General features: G+C 44.3%; 1 protein-coding gene across 5 annotated transcripts in view; it reads right to left on the bottom strand.

Moving 5' to 3' along the window:
* The window catches only part of LOC311129732 (1-acyl-sn-glycerol-3-phosphate acyltransferase gamma-like), a 31,490-nt gene extending 5,590 nt beyond the window's left edge, over positions 1 to 25,900 (bottom strand). For 3 of the 5 annotated variants that reach the window (XR_014613303.1, XR_014613304.1, XM_084162147.1), the window contains exons 1-9: positions 25,711 to 25,900; positions 6,795 to 6,856; positions 5,514 to 5,727; positions 4,722 to 4,891; positions 4,188 to 4,349; positions 1,986 to 2,139; positions 1,442 to 1,544; positions 592 to 667; positions 186 to 384 (exon numbers count right to left, since the gene is read on the bottom strand). Coding sequence is in view for 3 of the 5 variants with exons in the window: in XM_084162147.1 (XP_084018273.1) it covers positions 186 to 384; positions 592 to 667; positions 1,442 to 1,544; positions 1,986 to 2,139; positions 4,188 to 4,349; positions 4,722 to 4,891; positions 5,514 to 5,691 (1,042 nt within the window). In the remaining 2 variants the exon portion in view is untranslated. Of the gene's footprint in view, positions 1 to 185; positions 385 to 591; positions 668 to 1,441; positions 1,545 to 1,985; positions 2,140 to 4,187; positions 4,350 to 4,721; positions 4,892 to 5,513; positions 5,728 to 6,794; positions 6,857 to 10,532; positions 10,616 to 25,710 lie in introns of those variants that run through there. The other 2 variants (XM_084162148.1, XM_084162149.1) reach the window with 2 other exon arrangements.

Below are 25,900 nucleotides of genomic sequence, written 5' to 3'. Positions count from 1 at the left end.
ACAGTCACAAAATTATAATATTTACTTACATGTAACTTTGTTGTCAGGAACTACACACATCAGTCAACATTTACGTTACGTTCACATATGTGTTGGAGTTAGCTACTGTATAAAGCTCATTGTTATTGGATCAAGGTAACAGTGGAGAGGAAAGTGCTTGAGGCTGTTGTGTACCCTCTCCTCACCTACGATGAGGAAGAGGCTGAAGCCAAGGATGAGGAGGGGGGAGCCGCTGACCACCACCCCGCAGGCGAAGTTAATGAGGGGCGAGAGCAGCAGGGTCGCCCAGAACAGGAAGTTGACTAGCGTCCACAACCGACGAGGAGGGGTGATGGTGGGACCCGGGAAAGTGCCCTCTTTATGGTAGTGCTCCTGCAGAGCATCCTGGAGAGAGAGAGACAATATCAAGCTACAGTAGGTGGCTACTACCAAACCTGGTAAAACATTGTGTTGTTACTTCAAAATTAAAAAAGGTAGGCGTCAGTGTAACTCATCTGATATATGAGTTTATATGTCTGACTTCTACAGGAAAGAAAATGTCTCTACATTTAACACTATTCAGTTAAACCTCAAGCACTAAAAGAGCCTTACCTTCTCCTGGTAGAGTTTATGAAGCCAGTTGGCACACTCCTTCTCATCTTCTGGGATCTCCTCTACAGGGAACCGCCTGCAGGCCGGAGCAGAGGAGACAGGCAGTCAACAATGCAGGAGATAGCAGGGGGAGTCTACTATGGCAACAGAATGCAGGAGAATGAGGGTCGGCTATAGCAACATCTCACCACCAGGGGGCAAACTCACTCAAGGTTCAGATGGGGGTTCCTCATACAGTAAAAGTAGGACTGGGCCATTAAACAAGCATCTGTTTTTGCCACACCAGGCTACTCTCCCCGTTTAGCCTCACACAGGGCTCATTCATGCAGGGGAGCCGTCCTCATCTCAAAAACGACCTCTCCAGAATCCATATGATGGAAATCCGTTGCAGTGACGGAGAAATTTAACCCCTGCAATTGGCTCTCTGTAATCTCACAGTTTAGTCTCCTCCCTGTAAGAGTTGATGGCTCTCTGTAATCTTACAGTGTAGCTGATGTTTTTACAGAGGCCTGACACTAACTCTGGTATTTAATGATCGTCTCAGGGAGTCACAGAGTGAGGCCTTTCACCGCAGCTTTTCTGTGACCTCGCTGCCCTCTCTAAACCCTCTCTCCCCTCTTTCAGCCTCTCTTTACCCATGTGTGCTGGTTAGGACAGGACATGACTACCCCAGCAACACAAAGGAGTGTTATGCAAGACTCCAGCTGAGTTGAGCCGTCCATCGTTTCTCTTACTATAAAAAATCCAACGTGCTTGGAACAGTGCCAACGGGCTAAGATAACATCATGGGCTTCCATCTGAAACAGCTCCAGTATTAATCACAGGGTCATATCTGTTGGTCCATACCCACCTGATTCTCATATCTGCCATGTATTTCTTGCCGTTGATGATGCCCAGCAGAGTGGGGACTTGGTGGTCTTTGAAGTTCAGTGTGACATCATACACAGCAGACACTGAAAACAGAAGATAAACAGAGCTGTAGCTCAATTGGTAGAGCATGGCGCTTGTAACGCCAGGGTAGTGGGTTCGATCCCCGGGACCACCCATACGTAAAAATGTATGCACACATGACTGTAAGTTGCTTTGGATAAAAGCATCTGCTAAATGGCATATTATTATATTATTATAGCAAGAACAGAAAATCAGTGTGTGTAGCCTGCTGCCCTGGATTTAAAAAAAAGAAGGTGGTATGGCGTTTTTGAACGCCTGTAAATGCCATTTTCTGCAATCTAGAGCAAAATAAAAAGCTATTAGGGTGTGGTGCCTGGCCTTAAAAAAATTAACTAAAAAACTAAAATGTACATAGTGGCTCAGCCAGTCCACAAGGTGGCGCAGCGCCCGTCTTCCATTCTTTGGGGAGAACCCTGGTGTGTGTGCGTGAATGCATGCTCCACCTGTGCCCTTGAGGCATTTGAGTGCGGTGGTGAAGCCTTTGGTTCTGGGCAGCAGGTGGTATTTGAGCTTGGGCAGGCCTTTACTCTCTGCCACCTCCATACTGATCTGGTGCTTCTTCTCTGTGAAGCGGGTGCCTTCACAGTACAGCAGGAACTACGGAGAGAGAGAGAGAGAGTCAACACATTGAGCTTAAAGAAACACACCAAGACAAACAACAAAGTTAAAAATACAGACAAGACACAAACAGGTTAAGAAAACACTCCAGTTGAGGTGACCTCTTCTCATCTCTGCTCCTATCAAACTCCCCAACAGGGCCAGGTTGAGTTACAAGTGCACCTCCAGGAAACTCCACTCTAAATAATGTCCTCATCTTATCTCAAGGACTTCCATTTAGAGGGGGCACAGCATTAACAGACCCAAGGACTTCCATTTAGAGGGGGCACAGCGTTAACAGACCCAAGGACATCCATTTAGAGGGGGCACAGCGTTAACAGACCCAAGGACTTCCATTTAGAGGGGGCACAGCGTTAACAGCCCCAAGGACTTCCATTTAGAGGGGGCACAGCGTTAACAGACCCAAGGACTTCCATTTAGAGGGGGCACAGCGTTAACAGACCCAAGGACTTCCATTTAGAGGGGGCACAGCGTTAACAGACCCAAGGACTTCCATTTAGAGGGGGCACAGCGTTAACAGCCCCAAGGACTTCCATTTAGAGGGGGCACAGCGTTAACAGACCCAAGGACTTCCATTTAGAGGGGGCACAGCGTTAACAGACCCAAGGACTTCCATTTAGAGGGGGCACAGCATTAACAGACCCAAGGACTTCCATTTAGAGGGGGCACAGCGTTAACAGACCCAAGGACTTCCATTTAGAGGGGGCACAGCGTTAACAGCCCCAAGGACTTCCATTTAGAGGGGGCACAGCGTTAACAGACCCAAGGACTTCCATTTAGAGGGGGCACAGCGTTAACAGACCCAAGGACTTCCATTTAGAGGGGGCACAGCGTTAACAGCCCCAAGGACTTCCATTTAGAGGGGGCACAGCGTTAACAGACCCAAGGACTTCCATTTAGAGGGGGCACAGCGTTAACAGACCCAAGGACTTCCATTTAGAGGGGGCACAGCGTTAACAGACCCAAGGACTTCCATTTAGAGGGGGCACAGCGTTAACAGACCCAAGGACTTCCATTTAGAGGGGGCACAGCGTTAACAGACCCAAGGACTTCCATTTAGAGGGGGCACAGCGTTAACAGACCCAAGGACTTCCATTTAGAGGGGGCACAGCGTTAACAGACCCAAGGACTTCCATTTAGAGGGGGCACAGCGTTAACAGACCCAAGGACTTCCATTTAGAGGGGGCACAGCGTTAACAGACCCAAGGACTTCCATTTAGAGGGGGCACAGCGTTAACAGACCCAAGGACTTCCATTTAGAGGGGGCACAGCGTTAACAGACCCAAGGACTTCCATTTAGAGGGGGCACAGCATTAACAGACCCAAGGACTCATCTGCTGACCTGGTCCCATGTGGCTCAGTTGGTAGAGTATGGCGCTTGCAACGCCAAGGTTGTGGGTTCAATTCCCACGGGGGACCATAACGGGAAAAAAGTACCAAAATGTATCCACTCACTACTGTAAGTCGCTCTGGATAAGAGTGTCTGCTAAATTACTAAAATTCTTAAAATCCCGGTGTCAGAGGTGACCTGTCCCCGTGTCAGAGCTGAGTTGGTGGGGGTTTTCTAGGTGTCGCTTAAATCAGATCAGACAACTTCATTAGCCTAAGCTCTCTGGTAGTTTCCGGTAACCGTTCACGAGCGGCAGAAGTGGAAACTTGCAGCCTGAGAGACAGCATGCGTCTAAACATCTCTAAAGAGGGCCATTAGGAACCAGGCCAGAATCACACTGACCTCTATAACACTGTGGCGTCTCGGCGAGTTGAATAGCACCAGAGATACACTAACCAGACCTGATTTGGACAAGACTAAACTCCTGGACCTAGTCCAAAGACTTGTTATAGCAGACTGAAGCCAGGAGCTCAAGGATCAGTCCTGTGTGTAGATTCGCTGTACGAGCTGTCTGGGCCGAATGTACTCTACTTTCAATGTTTCAAATGGCTGTTAAGAGCCGGCAGAAAAACAAGAATTAGAGTAATCTAGGCCAGGATAGAGCAATGTAGGCCTATAGCTAAGGAGTCATACTCACCCACATAAACTCAGGGTAGTCTTTGAGTCTTTCTAGCCCTCTGAACACGGTCTCTCTGTCCTCCTCCCACTTCCTCTTACAGAACACGATCTCCAGGAAGTACCAGGTCCAGCCAATCAGAGGCACCTTCAGCAGCTCGTGTTTGGCCAGCACTTTGGAACTCTGGGTAAATAAACATGGATCGTCAGGTCAGATAAAAGGGAGAGATGTAAAGAGCGCTGGTCCACCTCTAAGGTCTACAGTGGCTCCCTCACCTACTGTCCAGTTTATCTGGACTGAAAACACAGGACAGGTCAAACAATATGGCGAAAACACAGGACAGGTCAAACAATATGGCGAAAACACAGGACAGGTCAAACAATATGGCGAAAACACAGGACAAGTCAAACAATATGGCCAATAAACAGGACAGGTCAAACAATATGGCCAATAAACAACAAACAATACTTCTTTCAGATCAAGGCAGAGACCAGGTCCCCCTGTACAGTGAGAGAGAGTTGGAGCGAGCCAGTGAGGGTTAGAGTACATACTGACCCCTAGGACTCGGTATCTCTCACAGATGGTCCAGCCGCACAGGAAGTCAATCTCATAGTTGTGGTTGAGGATGATGATGACGTGCTCCTTGCCGAACTTGTCCACCGTGGCCTGGTCTGTGTAGAGGGTGCATTCTGTTCCTGACCACCACTCTAGCAGCATCACCAGCTCTGTGCAGGACAACAGGGTCAACACAGTCACATCCACTCTAGCAGCATCACCAGCTCTGTGCAGGACAACAGGGTCAACACAGTCACATCCACTCTAGCAGCATCACCAGCTCTGTGCAGGACAACAGGGTCAACACAGTCACATCCACTCTAGCAGCATCACCAGCTCTGTGCAGGACAACAGGGTCAACACAGTCACCAAGATCCTTGTTGGATCGAAATGTTATCCATAAAAAGGTGCTAATTGGGAGCATATTCAGTGTCGACTTCATCAAGAGTATCAACTCGGTCACCACAAAATCTACACCATCAACATCAGGCCATAACTTGCTGTCTATTACACAGTCTCATACAAACAACTTCATGGCCATAAATAGAAATGAGCGACTCCACTAGTCACCTGAGTCACAACTATCAATGCCGAATCACAAGAGCCATTTGGTTACAAGGTCTCCTTTTGAGGTGTAACAAAAATACTTCATCATGCACACAAAACGCATTACGTACTAACGACGTCAGACAGGATCTCACAAATACCTAGTCAAACACATGCACGCACGCACCCACACACAAACTCCAGGATCTCACACACACACAGGACAATTGCAGTGTGGTGACTCACGGCTCCAGAGGGAATAGGAGAGCCTGGTGTTGATCCTGCGGTACAGCTGCTTGTCAATGGGCCACAGGACGCAGGTCAACAGCTGGATGAAGTTGATGAGGAGGCCGCTCACCACGAACACAAAGCCCAGGAGTAGCTGCAGAACAAACTGGGTCTTCAGGTAGGCTACCAGACCCATGGCTGCTGCTGATACTGCTCTACACACTACGACAACCTGGGGGAGGAGAGAGGAGTGTAGGAGGAAGGAGAGGGGGGTGCAGGAGGAAGGAGGGGGAGGAGTGCAGGAGGAAGGAGGGGGAGGAGAGAGGAGTGTAGGAGGGATAGGAGAGAGGCAGGGAGGAGAAAGTAGGTAAGATAAAAGGTGTGATTGAGAAAGAAAGGCGAAATTAAAAGAACAGAAGAGGAGAAATTGGTAAAAGGAGAAACAAAGCACAGGTTGCTACATTACATGTGGTGACACTACATTACACGTGGTGACACTACATTACACGTGGTGACATTACATTAGATGTGGTTAAATTACATTAGATGTGGTTACGTTCCATTACATGTGGTTACGTTACGTTACATTACATGTGGTGACACTACATTACATGTGGTGACACTACATTACATGTGGTGACATTACATTACACGTGGTTACATTACATTACATGTGGTGACACTACATTACACGTGGTGACACTACATTACACGTGGTGACATTACATTACATGTGGTGACACTACATTACATGTGGTTACATTACATTACACGTGGTTACATTACATTACACGTGGTGACATTACATTACACGTGGTGACATTACATTACACGTGGTGACACTACATTACACGTGGTGACACTACATTACACGTGGTGACACTACATTACACGTGGTTACATTACATTACACGTGGTGACACTACATTACATGTGGTGACACTACATTACATGTGGTTACATTACATTACACGTGGTTACATTACATTACACGTGGTTACATTACATTACACGTGGTGACACTACATTACACGTGGTGACACTACAATACACGTGGTGACACTACATTACACGTGGTGACACTACGTTACACGTGGTGACACTACATTACATGTGGTTACATTACATGTGGTTACATTACATGTGGTTACATTACATTACTTTAGATGTGGTTACATTACTTTAGAGAGGAGGTTGCTCAGAGAGAAGAATAAAGAAATCAATTTCAAAGGGAGGAGGATGTGTGTAGTTGGTTCTGAGAGTGATTCGAGAAGACATCAATCAAAGTTTCATTCTTACCAAGCAATGTGGGTTGTCTTTATAAGCCCCTCTTGCACGGCCCTTCACTCAATATTACAGACCTGAGACACAGAGAGAGGTGGTCAATATAAAGGCAAAAAGGTCAGGAGACAGTAAGCCTACTGTAAACCATACTGTACGGTTGCACAACAGGAAGTGGTGATGAGGAAGCTGGTTTAGCCAACCTCATTACCAACCAGAACCTACTGAACTGGAAGCTATCAGACACCAGAGGGGAAACATACAGTTTCCCTCTAAATCTGTCTGGCAGAGCATGTGAGTGAGCTATACTGTGTGTGTGTGTGTGTGTGTGTGTGTGTGTGTGTCTCTGTGTGTGTGTGTCTGTGTGTCTCTCTGTGTGTGTGTGTGTGTGTGTGTCTCTGTCTGTGTGTGTGTGTGTGTGTGTGTGTGTGTCTGTCTGTGTGTGTGTGTGTGTGTGTGTGTGTCTGTGTGTCTCTGTGTGTGTGTGTGTGTCTCTGTGTGTGTGTGTGTGTGTCTGTGTGTGTGTGTGTGTGTGTGTCTGTGTCTGTGTGTGTGTGTCTGTGTGTGTGTGTGTGTGTGTGTGTCTGTGTGTGTGTGTGTGTGTGTCTGTGTGTGTGTGTGTGTGTGTGTCTGTGTGTGTGTGTGTCACCAAAGAGTATGAGTATAGGTCAGTCACAGACTGAACGAGTGTTTGACAGACAAGGAGGATTACATTTGTGTGTCACAGCAAAAGCATGTGTTTCAGTGTGTGTGTGTGTGTGTGTGTGAGTACAGTGACTCTCAGTCTTTGTGATGTAGACCTACGATCACTGACACAGAGCTCTGAGTCACAGCCCTCCAGTCCACTGTGACCTTCAAACACATGGTCCCAGATCGGTTTGTGCTTTAGCCTACCCGCTTGTCATTGCCAAGACAAACATTGTTTTGCATGACACTTCCATTATGCAGCTGAGAGCAGAAACAGACCAGGCTACATGCACTGCGGGCAGGATCAACCCTGAATACCAAGAGCTCCCTCCGCACACTCCACCTCTCCTTTTCATTCTAATACATCCCTCCATCCGACTAACTCCTTAACCCCTACTCATCCTCCTCTTCATCCCTCTAATCTCTCATTCAACTTTCCATTACCTCTCCATCCATCCATCCATCCATCTCTTTCATCTTTCCTTCCTGTTCTCTGAGGTGTTTAAGCTCTGGTTTGGACTATAGGACCAGACAATGCCTGGAGCCTGCGTGCTCTCATCTCATAGGGGAGAGAATGTGCTGTAAGGGTGTGTTTCAGTGAGTATCAGTGTTTTGTTCCCTCACAGGACAGGACAACCATGTCTCCATTGTTCGGGACTAAACACCAGCTAGCCAGAGGGGGAGGAAGAGAAACAGAGATTGTGTGACGATATGTCTGTGTGTGTGTAAAATCATTTGACAGGGTGGCAGAAATAGCAGAGGGTCATTCCACCTCATAACGCACAAGAAAGAGGACTTCGACACCCACCATCTCAGATCGCTCTGAAATAGTTTCTGTTAGAAACAAAAAATATGAGCATTCCTCCAACATTATTTTGTTAAAATATAATTTGATCTCAGAGTGGCGCAGTGGTCTAAGGCACTGCATCTCAGTGCTTGAGGTGTCACTACAGACCCTCTGGTTGGATTCCAGGCTGTATCACAACCGGCCGTGATTGGGAGTCCCATAGGGTGGCGCACAATTGGCCCAGCATCGTCCGGGTTTGGCCGGTGTAGGCCGTCATCGTAAATAAGAATTTGTTCTTAACTGACTTGCCTAGTTAAATAAAGGTAAAATAAAAATTAAGCTAACTGATTGCACCCAAATTGGCCATTATAATTTCTAAGATTCATATAATATCCAATAAATATAGGACCTGGCTGGCGCTGCGTAGTCTCGCTCCCCTTCCCTGAGAGACGATATCATCATCATCATCATCTCCTGGCTTCAGCCAATCAGACTTCTAACTACAGAAATTATTTCCGAACTAACTGAGATGGTGGGTGTGTCATGGCTAGCTGAAACGACATGGAACGACCCCAGAGTCTCTAGATCACAAACACTGTTACGTCCTCAGTGCAAATAAGTGTCTCACAGCTCTGAGAAGGTCGCAGGTGTATTGAACATCAGCTCCATGTTGATATTTGTCACACAGCAGGTCATGGTGGTATTTCAACCTAGGCTGTGGCCTGTAAACAAGTTCAAACAACCAGGGCTCATTCTCTTCTGGCTTACAAAGGTCTGGAGGGGACTTAAGTGTTACCCTCACAAATGGCTTAGCTTAGATCACAGGGATAGGCCTAGACACAGTAGAATGCACAGTGGAATTCACAGTAGAATGTATGTCATACTAGTAGTATGTCTGCTCTTTCCAGAAGTATCTGCTCGTTATTTAAACCATGGCAGTTTAGATAACCCAACAGTAAATAGGGGTTTAAAATTCAAATGCCTAGTTCAAATACTCCTTAGTGAACAGCTCACATTGGAGTATGTGGACTAGTCACTCACTAGCCTTAGTGGATTGGCTACTTCAGTGATAGTATTCCTAAATACTTCAAATTCTCCATAATTAATTAATTAATTACATTCACATCAGTAGCCAGCTTGTCGTTTGCACTAGGAGGAATCTTGGTACTGGTATAGATACAGTGCCATCAGAAAGCATTCACACCCCTTGACTTTTTCCACATTATATTGTGTTACAAAGTGGGATTAAAATTGATTTAATTGTAATTTTTCGTCAATTATCTACACAAAATTATAACATTTGTAAAAATAAAAATAAAAGTAAAAAAAAAAAAGTATTAAAAAATGTATGAAAAACACGAATATATCTTGATTAGAGAAGTATTCAACCCCATGAGTCAACACATGTTAGAATCACCTTTGGCAGCGATTACAGCTGTGAGACTTTAGTGCCTTATTGCAAAAAGGATGCATGTTTTGGAATATTTTTATTCTGTACAGGCTTCCTTCTTTTCACTTTGTCAATTAGGTTACTATAGTTGAGTAACTACAATGTTGTTGATCCATCCTCAGTTTCCTCCTATCCCAGCCATTAAACTCTGTAACTGTTTTAAAGTCACCATTGCCCTCATGGTGAAATCCCTGAGCGGTTTCCTTCCTCTCCGGCAACTGAGTTAGGAAGGACGCCTGTATCTTTGTAGTGGCTTGGTGTATTGATACACCATCCAAAGTGTAATTAATAACTTCACCATGCTCAAAGGGATATTCAATGTCTGTTTATTTTATTTTTTACCAATCTACCAATAGGTGCCCTTCTTAGCGAGGCATTGGAAAATCTCCCTGGTCTTTGTGGTTGAAATTCACTGCTCGACTGATGGACCTTACAGGTAATTGTATGTGTGGGGTACATATATGAGTTAGTCATTCAAAAATCATGTTAAACACTATTATTGCACACAGAGTGAGTCCATGCAATGTGTGACTTAAGATTTTTTTTTACTCCTGAACTTATTTAGGAATGCCATAACAAAGGGTTTGAATACTTATTTACTCACGACATTTCAGCGTTATATTTTTAATACGTTAAAATGAATAGAAAAACATAATTCCACTTTGACTTTAAAAATCAGGTATTGTGTGTAGGCCACTGACCCCCCCCAAAAAATCTCTATTTAATCAATTTTAAATACAGGCTGTAACAACAAAATGTGGAAAAAGTCAAGGGGTGTGAATACTTTCTAAAGGCACTGTAGTGCCATCATTTGCTCAAGCCATGAACTGACCCTCTCCATCTTCGGAGGATGCAGCTTTCAGAGACTTCACCTCTATTGGTTGACCTGTCATGATGTATTGCTTGTTTGTTTTTTTTGCTCGAGGCGCTTTGCGATTCTATGAAGAACTCTATAGAAATGAAAAATAATACAAACACAAAATAATCATCATCATGTTAATGGCATATTGGTTAGGACTACCCAATCATCTCAGATCCAGGCCTACAGGAAGAGTCTAGCACAGTGGTGTCCAAACATTAGGACTGTGTGTGTGTTCCACATTGGAATCTAAGGTCCAGATGGCTCAGGCAGGTCTAGGTCTAAGGGGTTGGATTTCATATTGGGCATCTGTGAGAAACTGTCAGTCAAACCAGGGGGAAAGCGCGAGGTTGGGAGTAGAAACAAGACCAGGTTGCCAAACAAGTAAAATCCTAGTAAAATTGCAAAACTGCACTGGAATATTGCCCCCACCTATTGAACATCTCAGACTAGACACAGAGGCAAGAGAAGCCACTTTGGGATAGACACCATTGGGGGGAATCTCCCCACGTCCCACCTGGTGAAAAATAGGAAGGCATTCCAATTCAGTAATAATCACCTACATTTAGGACATTAACCAGAGTATCAGAATGAGAGCTGCCTGTGTACCCTTGTAGTCAAAGCTTCCAACTGAGATCAAAGGACAAGGCTGTGGGCTTTGAGGCAAGAGAAAGTAAAGATCTCACTCACACACACTCTTCATGTGTGACCACTGGATCAATGTATTTTCCAGCTCACTGCAATAAATATTGAAAGGAAATGCTTTCGGTGTGCATTTGTGCACTTACAGTAGCAGAAAAAAAAAAAAAATCATGAACAATTGGATCACCTGAAAGAATACGCCCCCCTTGACATCCCCACGAGGACCATATGGTCACAGAGTTGCCATGGTAACAGACCCAGATGTAGCACATTGGGTTATGGGTATTATACATGATCTTTCTGCATCTTAAGCTTCCAGGTTCTCTCTTTACCTCTAGCTCTCTCACTCTCTCCATCAGTCTGTCTTTCAAGTCAACCAGGACTGAAAGGGCACATTGTAACACACCTTGTTACAGGATCATCTCCAGGACCAGGGTTGGTGATCACGGTCTCAGGACTACAGCCCTCAAAGCATCACATAGTAGGCCATCTCTATGGGAAGCAATACCAGTGGGATCCAACTCAAGTAAACCACCAGCATGAGCAGAGCTCCATCCCAGCCCCAGGAGCCTGAGAAGGAAGGCAAGGCCCACCTGTGACCTCACGCATGCCTGGGAAAGGATTACAGACACTGGGTTAAAGCTGCGTAGGAGAATAACTGCTGCCTGTCCTTGATCACCTGGCTGCAGGTTCACTGGGGGTTATGGCTGTGTATGACCATAGGAGCCATCTAGTCTACGAAAGCTAGATATTTAAATCGGTTTTAGTTTTTCCCGCATTACGTTTTCTCCATCTTGTTTTTTTTTTTCTTCCGTTTTCTCTCCCAGTTTCAGGTTTTCGCTCTACAAAAAAACTAAACACTCCTTGAAAAACAACTAAATTGTATGTTCCTATGCCCACAACAATGCTTAAATCAAATTTTGACCAATCTAAGAAATTGAGATTTTTGGGTGTAGTTACCCTTTAATTCAACTGTGTACCAGCCAGAGATTGGATGGTTTGGTTAGCAATGTTTCTGTAGCGCTCATGTGATTGCAGAGTTCACAAAACAAATGGCCACTGGATTTATGCAAATAATCATGATATCATTCTGCTGGGTAGGCATAGGCTTTTGTGAAAGCATTTCCATCTACCAGAAGACTGCTAAATGACGTAAATGTAAATGTTGATGTAAATGTTTTCATGACATTAGCCTTATCGCTAACTGCTACACAAAGTGGTAGACAAAAGCACACACAGACAGGGGCATTCCTCTTCAGAAAGTTGAAGGAAAATACGGATCACTGACGCATTTTGTTCATGTCTTATGATAATCTTGGGAAAACGTATGAATTTTCTAATACATTTAGTTGACTTCCTACTAAATTCTGTTTTAATGTCTGGATTCCATCCACGTTCGCAGCAAAACGGATTTTATAAGACCAGGAAAGGTCAACATTAGGATGTGAGGAACCATTAGTCCACAGCTGGTAAACACTGGACAACATTCTCAAAGTCCATATGATACAACTGCTTGGGTCGTAAATTGCCAAACAGGTAGACCATACCAATGAGGCCCCGGGGGGGGGGGGGGGGGGGGGTCAAAGATGGGTTATGAGCGGACTTCTCTTGAAGCTCACCAAACAAAGAGCCAGGCACCCACCGAAGTGGCAGAACTGGCCCAGATATCTAACATCTGAATGGCCCTGGTTAGTTGCCGGTCCAACCCCTCCTTCACAGTATTACTTACCAGTAGACGTAGTAGCCCATGGCAAGGACCACCAACGCCCCACAGATCCCGGTGAGGGTCATCACCGCGCTCTGGTTCAGCATCTCGGCTTAAGTATCCCACCAAAATAGAATTTAAAAAGTTGAATAAAACCCAGATCGGGAGGACAGCAGATCGTAATCGCGCCGAAGGAACGATGGAGTTTTAACAAGGACAGCAAGAACTAAACCAGATCCTACTGGTTGAGGTGGAGGAGGAGAGATCCCACAGAAAACTACCCACTCAGCACAAGAGGTGATTGGGGTCCTCGGACGATCCTGCCCCCTAAAATTGGCCAAAGTAAGTGAAGTCCAATAAAGATGACAGAGGAACAGTGCACCATCTCCTCCTCCTGTTCCTCAGTAACTGTTCACTCTCACAGGATAAAAATGCAGTATCTTACATGTCTTAGCCAGATCTAATCCTGGGTGGATCAGATTAGCACTGATTAGGGAGCTACAGGCACCCTGGATAAATCACTTCCCATTTCCATCAACCTGGAGGGGGCTGGGTTCTCCTGGAAAGGGGTGTAGTTAGCATGGCAGAACCTGTCATGGTAACAGTTAGACCACAAGTTGTTGGTTCTGGCATTGCTCTGCCATTGGCTACCGACCGTGCCACTCAAGAAAGGGCAGGAGAAGTGACCTCGGAGCTAGGTAAAGGCTAGCTACTTAAGTAATTGTCTTCTTGGTTTCTTGTTGTGGTACGTTTTGTTCTCTAAGGACAAGTTGTGTTAAATAAACACACTATTTCAGCCGCAACATTCAAAGTAAAGGCGGCTCATCCTCCTTGCAAATAGCCAGACTAAGCAGAGAGGGCAAAGCTGGCCGCCGGGGAAGCCAACAAGAACCCTTGGGTTGAACATACAGTACCAGTGTCAAATTATGGTTCACACAAGCAGGAGGCGACAGACAGAAATAGCCTGTCAAGCCAAGATACCACTGATGTGAGTCACATCTCAATAGGTGGTCCAGGTATCCTCATGACATGGGACAAGTGGGGAGGTGTTCCTTTCCTCTTTTGTTCTCTATTGTTCCTGTAAGCATGGAGGGGGGGGGGGCATGTCATCAGAGGGCACCTTCAGACCAACTCCTTGAATGGCCTACTCCTTGAATGGCCTACTCCTTGAATGGCCTACTCCTTGAATGGCCTACTCCTTGAATGGCCTACTCCTTGAATGGCCTACTCCTTGAATGGCCTACTCCTTGAATGGCCTACTCCTTGAAGTTTGCAGTTGTGTCTAAAAACACTATTTTGCTCAAAACATTTATCTACCCTTAAAGCTGCAATATGTAACTTTTTGAGTGACCCGACCAAATTCACATAGAAATGTGAGTTATAGATCGGTCACTCACTGAAAGCACGTCTAAGAAGTGATAAATCTGCTCTGTGTGTGCGCTATTTCGGTTTCCCGTTCTTAAGTTCCTTTTACTTTCAGATTTGTACACCAGCTTCAAACAGCTGACAATACAATATATTTGGTTATGGAAAATATATTTTACAGTGGTTTAGATGCTACAATGTTTCTCTACACCATACTTGTTTGTTTTGTCGCAAACTGAAAATAGGCGAACTACTAAAAAAAGTAACCAGGAAGTGGCGGAGAGATTTCTGCATAGTGCACCTTTAAGTGGGTGTAGATTACTGTATTTATACACGGGACATTGTTTTTCCAACAGGAAAAGTTCAGAAATAGCTGGATTGTGTCTTTACCTTTGCGGTTACAGTCCATAATTGTTGGTTACGAGACTATACGATTATTGTGCCAGCCCTGTATTTGTGTACATGCGTGGCTACGTCTTAGAGCGCAGTTAACAGGCTAGCTGTCTGTCCTGGCTCTCTTTTTCAGTGTACTTTCTAATTGACCTCAAGGACAAATCAAATAAATGTTAGTCACACGCTTCGTAAACAACGGGTGTAGACTAACAGTGAAATGCTTACTTACTTACGGGGCACTTCCCAAGAATGAAGAGTGAAAAATAATAACAAGGAATAAATACACAATGAGTAAAGATAACTTGGCTATATACACGGGGTACCAGTACCATGTCGATGTGCAGGGGTAAGAGGTAATTGAGATAGATATGTACAGTGCCTTCAGAAAGTATTCACACCCCTTGACTTTTTCCACATTTTGTTGTGTTACAACCTGAAATTAAACTAGATTAAATAGATTTTTTTTGTGTCACTGGCCTACACAAAATACCCCATAATGTCAAAGTGGAATAATGTTTTTATGAATTTTTACAAATTAAAAATGAAAAACTGAAATGTCTTGAGTAAATAAGTATTCAACTCCTTTGTTATGACAAGCCAAAATAAATTCTGGAGTAAACATGTGCTTAACAAGTCACATAATATATTGCATGGACTGTGTTCAATAATTGTGTTTAACATGATGTTTTAATGACTACCTCATCTCTCTACCCCAGACATACAATAATCTGTAAGGTCCCTCAGTCAAGAAGTGAATTTCAAACACAGATTCAACCACAAAGATCAGGGAGGTTTTCCAATGCACTCGCAATGAAGGGCACCTATTAGTAGACCAAAAAAATGAAAATAAGAAAGACCTTTGAGCATGGTGACAATATTAATTACACTTTGGATGGTGTATCAATACACCCAGTCCCTACAAAGATACAGGCGTCCTTCCTAACTCAGTTGCCGGAGAGGAAGGAAACTGCTCAGGGATTTCACGAGACCAATGGTGACTTTAAAACAGTTAAAGAGTTTAATGGCTGTGATAGCAGAAAACTGAGGATGGATCAACAACATTGTAGTTACTTCACAATACTAACATAAATGACAGAGTGAAAAGAAGGAAGCCTGTACAGAACACAAATATTCCAAAACATACATCCTGTTTGCAATAAGGCACTAATACAAAGCATTATGTTTGGGGCAAATTCAATACATCACTGAGTACCACTCTTCATACACTGAACAAAAATCTAAACGCAACATGTAGTGTTGGTCCTATGTTCACAAGCTGAAATAAAAGATCCCAGAAATGTTTCAATATGCACAAAAAGCTTATTTCTCTCAAATGTTGTGCACAAATGTGTTTACATCCCTGTTAGTGAGCAATTTCTCCTCTACCAAGATAATCCAGCCACCTGACATATCAAGAAGCTGATTAAACAGCATGATCATCACACGGGTGCACCGTGTGCTGGGGACAACCCTGCTATGTAAAAAATCATTTCTGTAATGTTCAGCCTACGGTTTCGAAAATGGCGCCGCCAGAGAGGGCTTCCTCGCTTCTAGTCCTTAGGAAACGTACATTGTTAGCTCAGAAAATCTTAAGTGTTATTACATACAGCCGGGAAGAACTATTGGATATCAGAGTGGCGTCAACTTAACACTACGACCAGGAATATGACATTCCCGAAGCGGATCCTTCGTCCGCACCACCCAGGGCATTGGAACTGATTTCAGAGGCCGACCAAAAACAACGGCGTCGGAGGAGAGGCAGCCGGTGCGGTCTTCTAGTCAGACTTAGGAGGCGCGCACACCACCCATTGCTTCCGAGTATATTACTCGCTAACGTTCAGTCCCTAGATAAAGTGGACGAGATCAGGGCAAGGGTTGCTTTCCAGAGAGACATCAGGGATTGTAACATACTCTGTTTCAAGGAAATATGTATCTCTCGGGATATACTGTCCCCGTTCATACAGCCATCTGGGTTCTCAGTACATCGAGCCGACAGGAATAAACATCTCTCCGGGAAGAAGGGTGGGGGAGTTTGTTTCATGATTAACGACTCACAGGAACTCAAGTCATTTTGTTCACCCGACCTAGAATACCTCATAATCCGCAGCCCGTCTGGTGTTCAACCTTCCCAAGTTCTCTCACGTCACCCCCCTCCTCTGCACACTCCACTGGCTTCCAGTTGAAGCTCGCATCCGTTACAAGACCATGGTGCTTGCCTTTGGAGCAGCGAGGGGAACGGCACCTCTGTACCTTCGGGCTCTGATCAGTCCCTACACCCAAACGAGGGCATTGCGTTCATCCACCTCTGGCCTGCTGGCTCCCCTTCCTCTGCGGAAGCATAGTTCCCGCTCAGCCCAGTCAAAACTGTTCGCTGCTCTGGCACCCCAATGGTGGAACAAGCTCCCTCACGACGCCAGGACAGCGGAGTCACTCACCACCTTCCGGAGACATTTGAAACCCCACCTCTTTAAGGAATACCTGGGATAGGATAAAGCAATCCTTCTACCCCCCCCCACACACACAGCGGAGTCGCTCACCACCTTCCGGAGACATTTGAAACCCCACCTCTTTAAGGAATACCTGGGATAGGATAAAGTAATCCTTCTACCCCCCCACCCCCCCCCCCACCCCACAGCGGAGTCACTCACCACCTTCCGGAGACATTTGAAACCCCACCTCTTTAAGGAATACCTGGGATAGGATAAAGTAATCCTTCTACCCCCCCCCCCCCCCCCCCCCAAAAAAAAATAAAAATTGTAAAGTGGTTATCCCACTGGCTATAGGGTGAATGCATCAATTTGTGAGTCGCTCTGGACTAGAGCGTCTGCTAAATGACGTAAATGTGCCCTTGAGCAAGGCACTTAACCCTAATTGCTCCTGTAAGTCGCTCTGGATAAGAGCGTCTGCTAAATGACTAAAATGTAAATGTAATAATCAAATGCCAACCGTATTATCTCCCAAGAGAATTGTCTTTGGTTATTTTTACAGCCGTGTATATCCCCCCTCAAGCCGATACCACGACGGCCCTCAAGGAACTTCACTGGACTTCATGCAAACAGGAAACCATATATCCTGAGGCAGCATTTATTGTAGGTGTGGATTTTAACAAAGCAAATTTGAGAAAAAGGCTACCTAAATTCTATCAGAATATTGACTGTAGCACTCGCGCTTGAAAAACACTGGATCACTGCTACACTAATTTCCGCTATGCATACAAGGTCCTCCCCCGACCTCCTTTCGGCAAATCTGACCACGACTCCATTTTACTCCTCCCTTCCTATAGGCAGAAACTCAAACAGGAAGCACCTGTGCTAAGGACTATTCAACGCTGGTCTGACCAATCGGAATCCACGCTTCAAGATTGTTTTGATCACGCGGACTGGGATATGTTCCTGGTAGCCTCTGAGAATAATATAGACATATACGCTGATTCAGAGTGGGTACAGGAGATGTCGTACCCACTGTGACTATTAAAACCAACCCTAACCAGAGATGGCAGCATTCACAAAAAACAAAGCACGAACCACCGCTTTTAACCATGGCAAGGTGACAGAATACAAACAGAGTGGTCGTTCCCTCCACAAGGCAATCAAACAGGCAAAATGTCAATATCGAGACAAAGTGGAGTCGCAATTCAACAGCTCAGACACGAGACGTATGTGGCAGGGTTTACAGACAATCACTGACTACAAAAGGAAAACCAGCCACGTCGCGGACACCGACGTCTTGCTGCCAGACAAGCTAAACAAGTTTTTTGCCCGCTTTGAGGATAACACAGTGCAACCGACGCGGCCAGCTACCAAGAACTGTGGGCTCTCCTTCTCCGTGGCCGATGTGAGTAAGACATTTAAACGTGTTAACCCTCGCAAGGCTGCCGGCACAGACGGCATTCCTAGCCGCGTCATCAGAGACCAGCTGGCTGGTGTGTTTACAGACATATTCAATCTCTCCCTATCCCAGTCTGCTGTCCACACATGCTTCAAAATGGCCACCATTGTTCCTGTACCCAAGAATGCAAAGGTAACTGAACTAAATGACTATCACCGCGTAGCACTCACTAAAGGTCATCATGAAGTGCCTTGAGAGACTAGTCAAGGATCATACCACCTCCACCTTACCTGTCACCCTAGACCCACTTCAACTTGCTTACCGCCCCAATAGGTCCACAGACGATGCAATCGCCATCACACTGCACACTGCCCTATCCCATCTGGACAAGATGAATACCTATGTAAGAATGCTGTTCATGGGCTATAGCTCAGCATTCAACACTATAGTACCCTCCAAGCTCATCATTAAGCTTGAGGCCCTGGGTCTCAACCCCACCCTGTGCAATTGGGTCCTGGACTTCAGGACAGGCCACCCAAAGGTGGTGAAGGTAGGAAACAACATCTCCACTTCACTGATCCTCAACACTGGGGCCCCACAAGGGTGTGTGCTCAGCCCCCTCCTTTACTCCCTGTTCACCCATGACAGCGTGGCCATGCACGCCTCCAACTCAATCATCAAGTTTGCAGATGACACAACAGTAGTAGGCTTGATTACCAACAACGATGAGACAGCCTACAGGGAGGAGGTGAGGGCTCTCGGAGTGTGGTGTCAGGAAAATAACCTCTCACTCAACGTCAATAAAACAAAGGAGATGATTGTGGACTTCAGGAAACAGCTGAGGAAGTACGTCCCTATCCACAGCAGTGGAGAAGGTGGAAAGTGAAGTTCCTCGGCGTACATATCACTGACAAATTCAAATGGTCCACCCACGCAGACAGTGTTGTGAAGAAGGCGCAACAGCGTCTCTTCAACCTCAGGAGGCTGAAGAAATTTGGTCTGTCACCTAAAACCCTCACAAACTTTTACAGATGCACAATTGAGAGTATCCTGTCGGGCTGTATCACCGCCTGGTACGGCAACTGCACCGCCCACAACCGCAGGGCTCTCCAGAGGGTTGTGCGGTCTGCACAACGCATCACCGGGGGCAAACTTCCTGCCCTCCAGGACACCTTCAGCACCCGATGTCACACGAAGGCCAAAAAGATAATCAAGGACAACTACCACCAGAGCCACTGCCTGTTCACCCCGCTATCATCCAGAAGGCGAGGTCAGTACAGGTGCATCAAAGCTGGGACCGAGAAACTGAAAAACAGCTTCTATCTCAAGGCCATCAGATTGTTAAACAGCCATCACTAGCACGGAGGCGCTTCTGCCTACATACAGACTTGAACATCACTGGCCACTTTAATAAATGGAACACTAGTCACTTTAATAATGCCACTTTAATAATGTTTACAGATCTTGCATTACTCACCTCATATGTATATACAGTATTCTATACTATCGTAATAATGTTTACATATCTTGCATTACCCATCTCATATGTATATACTGTATTCTATACTATCTATTGCATCTTAGACTATGCCACTCTGATCATGATACTGACATTGCTCATCCATATAATTATATATTCTTATTCCATTCCTTTACTTAGATTTGTGTGTATTAGATATTTGTTGTGGAACTGTTAGGTACTACTTGCTAGATATTACTGCACAGTCGGAACTAGAAGAACAAGTATTTCGCTACACTCGCAATAACATCTGCTAACCATGTGTATGTGACCAATACATTTTATTTTATTTTATTTAATGCTGAGGCGGCATTGGCACGCACTACCCTCTTAAACTTTTGCTGGTTGCTAGGCAGCGTCGTTACCATCCTCCTGGCAGCTCTAAACTTTGCGAGGCATGACACTTCACCCAGCTCTTCGCATAGCCCAACACGAAGCATATACTGTTTTCTTAACCACAACTGGATGGATCCATAAAGAATTACTGTGGTAATAAATATCACAGAATTACAAAAATAATGGAATAAAGCATGCTAATGCAATTGAAGGCATGCATCAAATTGTTGCGTAGTGAAAAATTCCCAAGTCATCCAATCATTGTAATAAATTTGAAGCAATAGCCTACCTGCGTGTTCAACTAGATGATAATTTCAGCACCGTTTTGATTGGGACAGCCAATCGCGCTGCTTTGAGACAAGCGTGGGGACTAGTCTTGAGAAATCAATCAAATGTCAGATGTTTTGTTTTCACTGAATCTCCGTTTGGATATTGGTTAGGCTACAATTAGGCTGTGGAAGTGTTAGCTAAGTTGAGGTGAGTGCTGCTTATGATCATGTTGTCTAGTTGACTCATTTATTAGAACATTTTGACAGTTTAGTAGCCTAGGCCTACCCCCAACCAAAAGCCTGTGACTTCACGGACGGATTTCTTTCTTCACTGAATCTCTGTCTGTATAGGCTATTTGGTTAATTGGCTAATTGGTTTCTGGCTGGGCAAATAAGTGGTGGTATAGCTCATCTATTCGTTTGCTCATCTATCACCGATCAGAAACATTTAGCATGCAATAATGTAGCCTAAATCAAGTGTAGGCCTATTATTTAGCTTGATCGCGTATAGGCAACTCCAAAAGCCGGAGGTTGTGAAAAATGAACACGAGACTCAAATGCTTTTGAAAATAGGATTGCTATTAATTTCTATCGGTATGAAGAGAAGACCTGCTCCCTCGCAAAGTGGAATGATGGTAGGAATGAGATGAAACATGGATTAAAAAGAATCGGCATGGGCTCTGTTTCGGAATAGCACTTTTTTATATGAAAGCGGTTTCACACGTTCCTGTGACACAATTATATGGGGAAAATATTATTTATATTTTATTCAGTTATATTCCATTATATTCTTACTATAAAAATGTTTTGTGTTGACTGATGGGGTAGGTGTCTTGTCTGTTTAATTAACAAAATAATGAACTATTGATTTCATTCATTTGGATGTAACATAATTAAACTCAAAATATGCTAGGCCCATTTTATTATTTTGGGGAGTGACTAACATGTAATCAGTTACATGTAGTCTGATTACAGAAGGACTGTGGGTGTGATCAGTTACATGTAGTCTGATTACAGAAGGACTGTGGGTGTGATCAGTTACATGTAGTCTGATTACAGAAGGACTGTGGGTGTGATCAGTTACATGTAGTCTGATTACAGAAGGACTGTGGGTGTGATCAGTTACATGTAGTCTGATTACAGAAGGACTGTGGGTGTGATCAGTTACATGTAGTCTGATTACAGAAGGACTGTGGGTGTGATCAGTTACATGTAGTCTGATTACAGAAGGACTGTGGGTGTAATCAGTTGCATGTAGTCTGATTACAGAAGGACTGTGGCTGTGATCAGTTACATGTAGTCTGATTACAGAAATACTGTGGGTGTGATCAGTTACATGTAGTCTGATTACAGAAGGACTGTGGGTGTAATCAGTTGCATGTAGTCTGATTACAGAAGGACTGTGGGTGTAATCAGTTACATGTAGTCTGATTACAGAAGGACTGTGGGTGTGTTCAGTTACATGTAGTCTGATTATAGAAGGACTGTGGGTGTGATCAGTTACATGTAGTCTGATTACAGAAGGACTGTGGGTGTGATCAGTTGCGTTACCAGCAACAAAATTGTTATCAGATTGCATATACAGTGAGGGAAAAAAGTATTTGATCCCCTGCTGATTTTGTACGTTTGCCCACTGACAAAGAAATGATCAGTCTATAATTTTAATGGTAGGTTTAATTGAACAGTGAGAGACAATAACAACAAAAAAATCCAGAAAAACGCATGTCAAAAATGTTAGAAATTGATTTGCATTTTAATGAGGGAAATAGGTATTTCAGCCCCTCTCAATCATAAAGATTTCTGGCTCCCAGGTGTCTTTTATACAGGTAACGAGCTGATATTAGGAGCACACTCTTAAAGGGAGAACCTCCTTCCCTCAGCCAGGGCATTGAAAATGGGTCGTGGATGGGTATTCCAGCATGACAATGACCCAAAACACACAGCCAAGGCAACAAAGGAGTGGCTCAAGAAGAATAACATTAAGGTCCTGGAGTGGCCTAGCCAGTCTCCAGACCTTAATCCCATAGAAAATCTGTGGAGGGAGCTGAAGGTCCGAGTTGCCAAACGTCAGCCTCGAAACCTTAATGACTTGGAGAAGATCTGCAAAGAGGGTCAATTTGTAAGTCGCTCTGGATAAGAGCGTCTGCTAAATGATGTAAATGTAAATGAGTGGGACAAAATCCCTCCTGAGATGTGCGCAAACCTGGTGGCCAACTACAAGAAATGTCTGACCTCTGTGATTGCTAATTGCTCCTGTAAGTCGCTCTGGATAAGAGCGTCTGCTAAATGACTTAAATGTAAAATGTAAAAATTGCCAACAAAGGTTTTGCCACCAAGTACTAAGTCATGTTTTGCAGAGGAGTCAGATACTTATTTCCTTCATTAAAGTGCAAATCAATTTATAACATTTTTGACATGTGATTTTCTGGATTTTTTTGTTGTTATTCTGTCTCTCACTGTTCAAATAAACCTACTATTAAAATTATCGACTGATCATGTCTTTGTCAGTGGGCAAACGTACAAAATCAGCAGGGGATCAAATACTTTTTTCCCCTCACTGTACTTAATAAACATGATTGCTTCGTAGATTACTTTGAGTTCAGAAAGTAGGTTTGAGAGAGGAAAAGGCATTGTTACACCTTTATACTCTCAGTGGCTTCTGTTTTCAGCACTGAAAAGGGTTGCAGGTATTGGCAGCTGGTCAGTACCTGGGAACAGCGCTGGACAACACGTTGACGAGGAGAACACAGACGCCATCTGTAAAAAAGGGACAGCAGCGGCTTTTCTGTTGTTGAGAAAGATGGAACTCTTTTAATGTCAGCAAGACAATGACACTGTTTTACAGGAGTTTTATTGACTCCGTATTGATGTTCTCGATGGTGGCCTGGTTTGGCCAATCTTAATGTTTGCAACAATAATAGGTTGGACAGGGTGGTTAAGGTGGTTGGACAGGGTGGTTAAGGTGGTTGGACAGGGTGGTTAAGGTGGTTGGACAGGGTGGTTAAGGTGGTTGGACAGGGTGGTTAAGGTGGCCAGCAAGGTCATTGAGGTGCAACAGGGCACAGCTCTCAGTGACATTCAGAAAGCGAGTGGTGAGGAGAGCTAACAGTATCCTAGACTGTCCTGATCACCCCCTCCTCGACCATTTTGTGCTTCTCCCCTCAGGTCATCGTTTTACTACTCCTGAGTGGCGCAGTGGTCTAAGGCACTGCATCGCAGTGCTAACTGTGCCACTAGAGATCCGGGTTCGAATCCAGGCTCTGTCGCCGCCGGCCGCGACCGGGAGACTCATGGGCGGCGCACAATTGGCCCAGCGTCGTCCAGGGTAGGGGAGGGAATGGCCGGCAGGGATGTAGCTCAGTTGATAGAGCATGGCGTTTGCAACGCCAGGGTTGTGGGTTCGATTCCCACGGGGGGCCAGTATAAAAAAAAAAAATATATGTATTCACTAACTGTAAGTCGCTCTGGATAAGAGCGTCTGCTAAATGACTAAAATGTAAATGTTTTAGACTTCCCAAACTCAAAAGCAACAGATCCAATAACTATTTTATCCCACAGGCCATAAACTTCTGAATCTGTACATGAAAGGTATATTTATTACTGCACTTTTGCACAATGATTGCTCCTTTTAATCGATCTCATTGTTTCATGTTATGTGTATATTGGTTGTCACTGTTTTTAATGTTTATTTTTATTTTTATTGTTGAACCCTGACTGCAGATCAAATTTCCCAATTGGGACAATAAAGATAACTTGAACTTAAGTGTCTTGCTCATGGGCAGAACGGCCGATTTTTCCACCTTGCCAGCTCGGGATTCAAACAAGCAACCTTTCGGTTAGAGCGTTGGGACATTAACCGAAAGGTTGCTTGTTTGAATCCCAAGCTGGCTAGGCTACCTGCCACCACTGTTACCCATAGTACCTCTGTTCTCCCCAACAGGGAAAAAATGATGGAAAAAAAACAAGAGGATTTGTTTGAAACTAACATGTAAATCTTTGAAATGTACAATCAAAATTAAAATACATTTTATTGGTCTTAATGTTTCTTAGGACGTGCCTGAACAAATTAATAATGTATTTATTTTTGATGGTGTATATTAAATATATTAAAATTGACACCCACCCACATCTGCACACCACTATTACCACTCAGCAGGTATAAAAAGTTATATGCAGGCAAGAATGTGGTAAAAAATGGACCTGTTTGCAAGGGGGTCACAAACATTGGCCAATTTTTCTTTACAGGCAAAATACCATAAGTCCTATGTGAAAACAGCATGCGAGTCATGATCAAGAGCTTCTAATATGTACACAACTAATAAAAACTACTGCTACAACTACCAATACAACTAATACAACTACACAACTAATAAAAACTACTGCCACAACTACCAATACAACTAATACAACTAAGTACCTATAGCCTAGTATATACATACTTACGAATATATCCAGCCACATGGTGATGTTTCTAATATTTAAAAAACCAAACAGTTTGTTATTAATTAACATTTTTTAAAAAATGCTTTCTTAAATTCACTCAAGGAGATTGGTTTCACTGGTGCAATAGAATAAACGGGATTTTACGCGGTTCAGAACCGCAAAGCCACGCAGGAGGAGAGTTTGCACTGAAGTAACCCCGAGGTGGTACGACAACGTCTGCATGCCAGGTCAGCGCGACTGACACAGAACAACACATGCCGTGTCACCGAAACCCAGGGAGTGCATCAGGAATTGCATATTATTTTAGCACAAAGCTGTTCGTGATATTCATTTTGCGAATTCTTCATCAATACACTTAGCACATAATACCGTTATCTGCCTAGCAAGCTTGAAGCTCACTAACTAGACGACTGTTCAGCAAACGTAACTACAAACGTCAAATCATAATGCATGATGAGACCAATCTAGCTAACTAGTTATACGTCTAGGAAACGAATACGAGATTGTAGTGATGTAGCATGGAAGGTATACAACTTCACAATTAATGTTTTTGTTCTAGCGATATACCGTTAGCTAGCTACCCAACAGCAAGACAATTCTAACGTTATTAACCCTTGCTGTAATACGGCGTGAAACGCTAGCAAACCTTACCTGATTTCGGCGTGGGCTGAGTCTCCGGATTTGTTACAGTTTTGCAGATGCTAGGAACTTCACCAGTGCTGCCACCTTGGTTGCTTTTGGATTCCGAGATAAATTATTCTCAGTAGTTTGCTAATTCACTCAGGATGGTTGCCATTGTTTGTTGCTAAAAACTCCAATAGTGTGAGATTGCGACCCGCAA

Source organism: Coregonus lavaretus (genome assembly GCF_964263955.1).
Source record: "Coregonus lavaretus genome assembly, chromosome: 5".
In the NCBI taxonomy this organism is placed as follows: Eukaryota; Metazoa; Chordata; class Actinopteri; order Salmoniformes; family Salmonidae; genus Coregonus; species Coregonus lavaretus.
This window is presented reverse-complemented; position numbering and strand designations above follow the sequence as displayed.